Source organism: Buceros rhinoceros, unplaced genomic scaffold (assembly GCF_000710305.1).
Source record: "Buceros rhinoceros silvestris isolate BGI_N320 unplaced genomic scaffold, ASM71030v1 scaffold15674, whole genome shotgun sequence".
NCBI lineage: Eukaryota > Metazoa > Chordata > Aves > Bucerotiformes > Bucerotidae > Buceros > Buceros rhinoceros.
Genome location: NW_010408949.1, coordinates 25,637 through 33,468, shown reverse-complemented (window position 1 = coordinate 33,468; position 7,832 = coordinate 25,637). Strand labels below are relative to the sequence as shown.

The 7,832-nt window shown below is 38.3% G+C and overlaps 1 protein-coding gene across 1 annotated transcript in view; it reads left to right on the top strand.

Moving 5' to 3' along the window:
* Nucleotides 1-7,832, top strand: part of UROC1 (urocanate hydratase 1) — a 42,219-nt gene that overhangs the window by 13,194 nt on the left and 21,193 nt on the right. The window contains exons 5-10 of the mRNA XM_010135062.1: nt 190-318; nt 1,179-1,240; nt 2,231-2,297; nt 2,907-3,050; nt 6,760-6,848; nt 7,277-7,339. Coding sequence (XP_010133364.1) covers nt 190-318; nt 1,179-1,240; nt 2,231-2,297; nt 2,907-3,050; nt 6,760-6,848; nt 7,277-7,339 — 554 coding nt within the window. The remainder of the gene's footprint in view (nt 1-189; nt 319-1,178; nt 1,241-2,230; nt 2,298-2,906; nt 3,051-6,759; nt 6,849-7,276; nt 7,340-7,832) is intronic.

The window sequence follows — 7,832 nt, the reverse complement described above, 5'->3', positions numbered from 1 at the left end:
CCTGCTGAGTGATATCTCTTAATAGACTTTATTAAAAGCAAGAATGTGTTGAGAGCTCTGACTATTATTCCATATGTGAATAGTCCTCATCATCTCTGTGGCTGCCTTCATACTCAAAGTTTAGCAGCTTCACAAAGAATCATGAATGTTAGATGCAGATCCTCTCACTTTCCTTGCTCTTCCTTTCAGTTCTGGTTGGTAATGCACTATTTGTCAGAGATGACCGAACAGCAGACACTAGTGATGTACAGTGGACATCCTCTGGGCCTCTTTCCCAGCCATCAGTATGCTCCTCGATTAATCATTACTAATGGCATGGTGGGTATTAGCATCTCGTTTTCTCTTATGTTAGATGCAGATCCTCTCACTTTCCTTGCTCTTCCTTTCAGTTCTGGTTGGTAATGCACTATTTGTCAGAGATGACCGAACAGCAGACACTAGTGATGTACAGTGGACATCCTCTGGGCCTCTTTCCCAGCCATCAGTATGCTCCTCGATTAATCATTACTAATGGCATGGTGGGTATTAGCATCTCGTTTTCTCTTTTTCCTCCTCTTCTGTTTAGTTCAAGTGTTTGCTGAATTAAAATATTTATACTACCTGAATGTACAATGGCACGGAGGAGAATCTGGGGCCCAAATTCTGCAGCTTTTATTTCAGTGCAGTCACTCTCACCTCCAGCGTGCTGATCAGCAGTGATGGGGGAACAATCCTGTCCGTATTAGACAACTTCTGTTGTGGCTGAGCCTGAGCTGTGCATGTTCTGGACCAAAGCAGTTCAGCTAGGAAGATTTAAAAGCCCTCAATAGGCAAACAGATGATGATTAATCAGATGCTCAGGTATCTAGGCTGCTTTGTTTGGAAGACAAGATGGACCAGTGTACGTACTGGTTTGTCACCAGTCTTTGGAGCCATTCAATATCTGTCTCCCTGCAGGCTGGTTCTGTGGCTAGGGAACTGCTTTCCTGAAGACCTGCATGACAGCCATACTGCCAGAAAGACTAGATATCCTTTTTTTCTAATACTAGAATGCATGGAATAAAACAGCTGAATTACTGCCCCTGTTTTTCACCATTTTTCAGTGGGTGTGACCATAATTAGAGAATTGGAGGCTGTTAAAAAGCTCTGCTTAAATCTCTGATTTGCTTATGTGGGTTTTCTTTTGATTGTTTTCTTAGGTTATTCCCAACTATTCCACCAGGGATGAATATGAGAAAATGTTTGCTTTGGGAGTAACAATGTAAGAAGATACTTCACTATGAAAATATATCAAAGAGTTAACCAAAGTGTAATTCAGACATCGAGCAGTGGCTGGTTAAAATTCCTAATGCGGATGGATTTCAACTGTGCTGCGTAAAGTCCTGATGCAGCCAAGCATTAATGCAAACTTAAGTGGAATTACTTAGGAGTCTGAGTTATGCTCAGCCACATATATAAGGATGTAATTGAGGTCTGCTAGGAATTAGTTATCAGGTTTATGTGTGGAACTTGGCTGAATTACAGCCCGAAGCCTTAATCACAACCTACTTATAGCACTGGCTAGTTCCACTTTGCAGTGGTTTTGCAGTCTATGGAAAACACAAATTATGAAACATTCCTTCCCATCAAGAGAAAACTTGGAAGTAGACAGTTACGAAGATTTTTAATGATTTTTACCTACTTTTTTTTTGCTGCTGCTGATCTAGTTGATGAGCACAGGGTTATTTTTCTGTTGTGTACCATGGACAAATTAAATTAAAATCACTGGAGAGCTGGGTGTGTTCAGGTAAGGAAGCTTGAGGAAATGAAAAGGTGTGAATAAAGAATATCCATTGGCTCTCTCCTGGAAATTTCATAGGAACGTGGACAACTATTTGGGGCCAGTAACTTCAAAAGCGACTGTGTAACTTAGAAGTACAAGTACCACTGAAAAGCAATGGCATAAAGGTGCCAACAAGATGAAAAGGAGTGTCTTTGTGTCCTAGTCACTGTTCTAAATGCCAAGACAGATTTACACTCATTTTTTTGATCCATTTTTTTAACTCAAGTTAGTGAGCTAAATGCTTCTTAAGAAAATGTCTTGTGCATTGCTAATGAAGAAATTTAAGTTGTGAAGTTGATAATAGCGTATCTTTAACAACAAATCACAGCACAGAGATTTTTTGTTATGCTGGAAACATAGGTAGAAGTGCACAGAATTCATTCTAGCCTGAGTAACATGTGGTATCATTGTGTTCGATACTATTCCTAGGTACGGTCAGATGACTGCAGGGAGCTACTGCTACATCGGGCCTCAGGGAATAGTCCATGGGACTGTGGTAAGAAACTTGGGAAAGGTCTATTTGTCAAAACATTTTGGAGGGTATCTCCTGCAGTGGTTGGTGACTGGTGTAGACTGGATTGCTGTGAGAGGATGTTCTGTCTAACAAAGAAATTCTCATTGCCTGCTCCTTAAATTAGTCCTTCCATGCAGTCCATGGTATCTTATCCAGATACCATATCCAGAACACAGACCTGAAGGACTCTCAATCCAGATCTCAATCTGAGCTCATATCTGGCTACAATAAGTGAAGTACGAATTGTGCAAATGTGTTAGATAAACACATTTTCTTAGCTTGTTTTCTTAGCTGTTTTTCTTAGCGTCTTTTGCAACTGTCCTGAATAAGTCTTTATACCCCAAAAGCAGCATGTTAGGAACCACTGATTATTCAATTCTGTTTCATGGAGAAATAAATAAACATAATCAGGACAGATGGTTTGAGAGCATCACTTTGTAACGGCTTTCCTCCTTAAAAGATTAATCAGTTTCATGGTCCCAATGACCCCCAAGTTTCAAACACTGTTTGCTGAAGGGACAGAAGATCTTGAAGTTTCAGGGAATCTAGGAAAAATAGCTCCTGATAATTGTTGTATTGTGTGTTGTGCAGCTCACAGTGCTCAATGCAGGCCGTCGCTACCTGAAGGCAGAAGACATGTCCGGAAAGGTGTTTGTTACTTCTGGTCTTGGAGGGATGAGTGGGGCTCAAGCAAAGGCTGCTGTCATTGCTGGGTGTGTGGGGATCATTGCAGAGGTGAGAGCAATGCTTCTTTCATTCTGTCTTCTCTCCTTCTGCTGGATTGGAACCCGCATTTGCTGGTTGTGCTGCTCCAGTAACCCTGACAAGCCAAACTCAAAGATACTCTTTCCTAAGATCCGTCTGTTCTTTTCATTGCTTGAAGATTTTTCCACTGTTATTCCACTATTTATTCACTTGCTGGTTCACATGGACTGTAGCTTCTTATGATTGCTTCACAAATAATGCAGAATGATGCTGTGACATGAGCCATTCTCAGTGCTTGAGATACTGTTTTCAGGTGTGAAAGTGTGAAACACTTTCACAGACAGTTGCCATGGGACTACACTCTCTTCTGCCCAAAAAAAATCTGTTAAAAAGGTGTTAGTCACATCAGGATTAATCTTTAATGCCTCTGGCAACCTGATCAGGTACGATGGGAAGTACCTGTTAATGTTGGTATGATTCATTCATCGAGGTTGGCACGAACAAAGTTACTCAGTGATGTGATTCTCTGAAGTCAATGGAATTTTGTAGAACTGGGAAATTCAAGTTTGGTCCAGTATGATGAAGATGGTGAGGCTAATTACAAGCACTTATAAGAATCCAAGTTTGTAGACAACGAAGGTAAGTTCTGCTAAGGGAAAATGCTGATGAGAGAAATTCTGTACTATCATTTTCACTGTTCCCTAAAGCTCACCCACAGCATATATTCTTTGTAGAGAGTTTTTCATTCTGATGTAATGTTTCTCTGTTCCAAATATGTCAAAATAGCCCAGCTATTTCCTCCCATACACAAAGAGAGCCTAATAACGATCTGTGATTCAAAGACTGGTAATGTCCAAGCAATTGCAATAGTGTATGATAGGATCCACTGGATCCACAGATATCCTTAAGTATCATATCTAATGCGGAACACTAACATCATAATTTTGGTAAGTCTATATGCCTGTAAGTTTTGAGTGAAATATATTTTCATATAAAAAAGTAACATTAGGTTCTCCTAATACCTGCATCTTTCAACTATTATTCTTATCATAGGCTTCCATTCTAACAAATCAGATGGAAGGACGGACTACAAAAAGACTGCAAAAATTAACAGAAAATGTTGCTTTGCAATTTTGTGAAAATGGTAGTGACTATCTTTAATGATATTGACTATTGAGAAACAATAAACATTTCCATATGTTTCTTTCCTCATGACTACCTTTGAATTCAATACACTGGGGAAATATTCTTGGAGGAGCAGATATAGGACTGATCAAAATGCATTGAGCTCTTTTGCCTAGCTGCAGGAGATGAGGTCTAGTTACTGCTCCAGAGGGAGATTTTTTGAGAACTAAACTGCAGTCAGAGCTGACTAGAGTGGGAGTTTACCCTTCTCAGCCAAAGTAATTTGTAAAGAGAATTAGCTGGCAGACCTCTGATGTGGGCATGTCACTTGCTGCAATGAAAAGGGTAAAAATATTGCAATCTGATTGATAGCAATTATGATAAAACTTCAAAACATAATGGGTCAGACTGCCCACGTAGCATGCAGTAAATCTACCTGCTCTGGCTAGCTCAGGTCTTTTCTGGAAGGTTTGTGTTTCATCTGGTTTATAATGATGATGTAAAAGTGGTTTTGTTAGCACATGAATTTTGCATGTATTCAATCTCATCGGGTAGGTCCTGCAGATGAAATAAATTTATTCAATTTATTGTTGAATAAATTATTATTGAATAAATTACCTTTATTCAGACTTCTACTTTGTCATCATGATCTTTCAAATGCTAGAATACAAAGGAAAGATACCAGTGAATGCTATTCACTGCAACCTTTTGTTCTTTTCATCTCCACGGCTGCAGATGATTTTGTTCAGGAGACTGAATATTGCCTGTTTTTTATCTCCTGTGAGATGATCCTTGTCGGAAATGAGTCTCAAGAGCACATGTGCATAGCTATATATATGTAGATATTATTTATTTAAGGAACTATTTATGCAAATGACATCAATGAATTGTGCAAGGGATGTCATTTTGTCAGCCAGGGCTTCTGAAGCTCAGACAGAAGGGATTAATGGTGCGAGTCTTTTACCTCTTCTGTTTGACACGAAGCAGATCGTAATTTTGTGAAATAATGGAATGGGCCAAACTATCTCCTCTGAACCGCACTAAGCTCTCTAGGGTTACACTGAAGGTGACATTAGCTCATGTTTGTGCAATTTTTTAAACTACTGAGATGATGATCAAAAAATGAGCCTATTTTTGAAAGAGTGGTTCAAAGGAAGCTGGTTTTCTTGTATGCTAGCAAGACTGTGAAAGACTAAGACTGCCAGAGACGGCTGAAGTAAAATCTGTAGAATGTGGTAACAGATTTAAATAGATCTAATCTGTGTTATGCAGAGCTTTAAATGAACCCAATTCCTGTAATTCTTACAGACCATTTAATATCTTCCCCCTGTGCTGATTTAAATAACTCCCAAAGAAGCTGTCCCCCATGGCACCTGACTTTATTGAATAATTCCGTTGGCAATGACACTGTTATTATCATAATCTGGGGTTTTGGAAGGATAGTCTTTATTACTGATGTGGGAAATTATGGAAGGTTTCTCATGCTAAGAATAATTAGGAAAGAAAAGGTTTCCTGGTGTTCAAGTGACTCCTGAATACAGAACTTATTTACATATAAATACTTTATTAATGAGAAATAATAGAATGAAAACTGTGGGGGTGGATTATAGAAAAGTAAAAAATGCTTTAATGAAATACTAGATGATACTCAGGTTATGTGTTCTTCTGCACACACACCACTCTGGGTGTTTAAATCCATTGCTACCGTAGAAAATTGGTTTGAATTAATTTTGCCATTTGCCTTATGCCACTGATTGCTCATTATAAAAGTATTAATGTTGTGCAAATTTGTACCTTGAACCATTAATATTGAATCCATGCCAAAGCCTCCATAACTTGTCTATCCATTAGTATTTTATCCAGCTGTCTCTTATGCATATACACACTGACAACACACAGAAGCTGAGCACAGATTTGAGATGGAGATTGTTTGGAGCTTCAAAGTTCAAACAAGAGAATTAAAGACGTAATTTTTTCTTTTGATCCATTCCATTTTTCAGAGGCTTTAACCAGCTGGGACAAGAAAATGCTTTCCTCTTTTCTTTTCCATATTTGGTTGAGATTTTTCAAGCAGCAGCTGAAGAACAAAAGTGAGGGTCAATTTTATTCAGTAAACCATTGCTTCATCCTGCACAGTCTGGCAGAAATGTCTATCTCCAAGCTGATCAAAGAAAATATTTCCTTACTTAGAAATTTTATTTTCACAGAAAACAACCAGATTTGAAAAATAAATTGGAAACATTTTGGCTTTTGCTTTTTAAATATAATAATGAAAAGAAACAACAAGAATAATTAAAATTGCTGGAAAAATACTACTTCTTATACAATTTTAATGATAATTTTTGATCTGTAAAATGTTTTGGGATGTGATGTATCAAAAAGTCTTTTTTGGTCTTGCATTGAGCCTGAAGTAAAAGAGAACAGAAAATGTAAAGGAAAAATCAGAGGTCGAAAATAACTATTTGAACAAGTGCTCCATAGGAAGCAAATAAAGGAATAGCCCTGCCTTGACCTTTACCTAGTAGCTGCTCTTTCTTGCAGGCTAGTTGAAAAACTAAAGGTAACAGTGACTGGATAAGGGAAATGGAATATTTAAGATCTCTATTTCTCTTAGATTGATGAAGCAGCACTTCTGAAACGTCACAAGCAGGGTTGGCTGATGGAAATCTCTAACAACCTGGACCACTGCATTGCTCAGCTTAGGTATGACTTGTAACAATCCAGTGAGTTTATCTCTGCTTTCTACTCCTCACTTTACACCTTTCTGCATTGTGCCTTTTTAGCGTGCAGATAGAAGGGGTCCCTCATCTTCGTACTCCAGGTCTGCTTATGAATGCTTACTGCAATCTGCCGCCAATGCTTCCTATCATTTATACATGTTAAATGTGTCTTCGTTCAGTTTCATGAATATGCATAGAGCAATTACAAATAATGTTACACTTGAAGCATCACTCAAGCTTTCTGGGGTCGGTGATTAACAATTACACAAAGGTTGAAAGATCTGTTGCCTAGATGAGTGTTGGAAACCACATATAGACTTTTTTGCTGGATTTGACTCTGTCGTTTGTACATTGAAAGATGGAATTATACAGGGTGCCTTTTCTTCAACCAATCTTTTTAATCTATTCTAGAGATGCACGAAAGAACAAAATTGTGCTTAGCTTGGGTTACCATGGGAATGTGGTAGATCTATGGTAAGTAGTATATGCACGTAATGGTCTTGCTTATTAGTCAACCTGGAATTACTTCCCAAACTTGGAAGAGAAGAGGCATTAAACCTAGTGCTGCGTTCATTATTCTGGATGTTCATGAAAAACTGTATCATCAGAAGAGAGGTCTTCATCCTTGTGTTCTAGTTCCTAGTTGCTTCCCATGCACCTTCACCTTTCCTTATGGAACAATGAATTTCTTAGAGAAAGAAACTCCCAAGTTTTTCTTCCTTGCATGAAGAATTTATCCCTGTCCTTCAGATCTTTTGCTAATTGGATAATAAGAAAATGTCTTAGACTTCAGTGGAGAATAGAAGTATTGAAGTATTGATTGAATAAAAATAATTGGATGATGGATAGAAATTCTGGCCCTCTTGAGGCTTTAACCAATGATAAATACTCCTGTCACACCATATGCCAAGGGTTGAGACTAACCAATAAGACTTAATACTGGTATCTGACTCATCTATCAGCATTC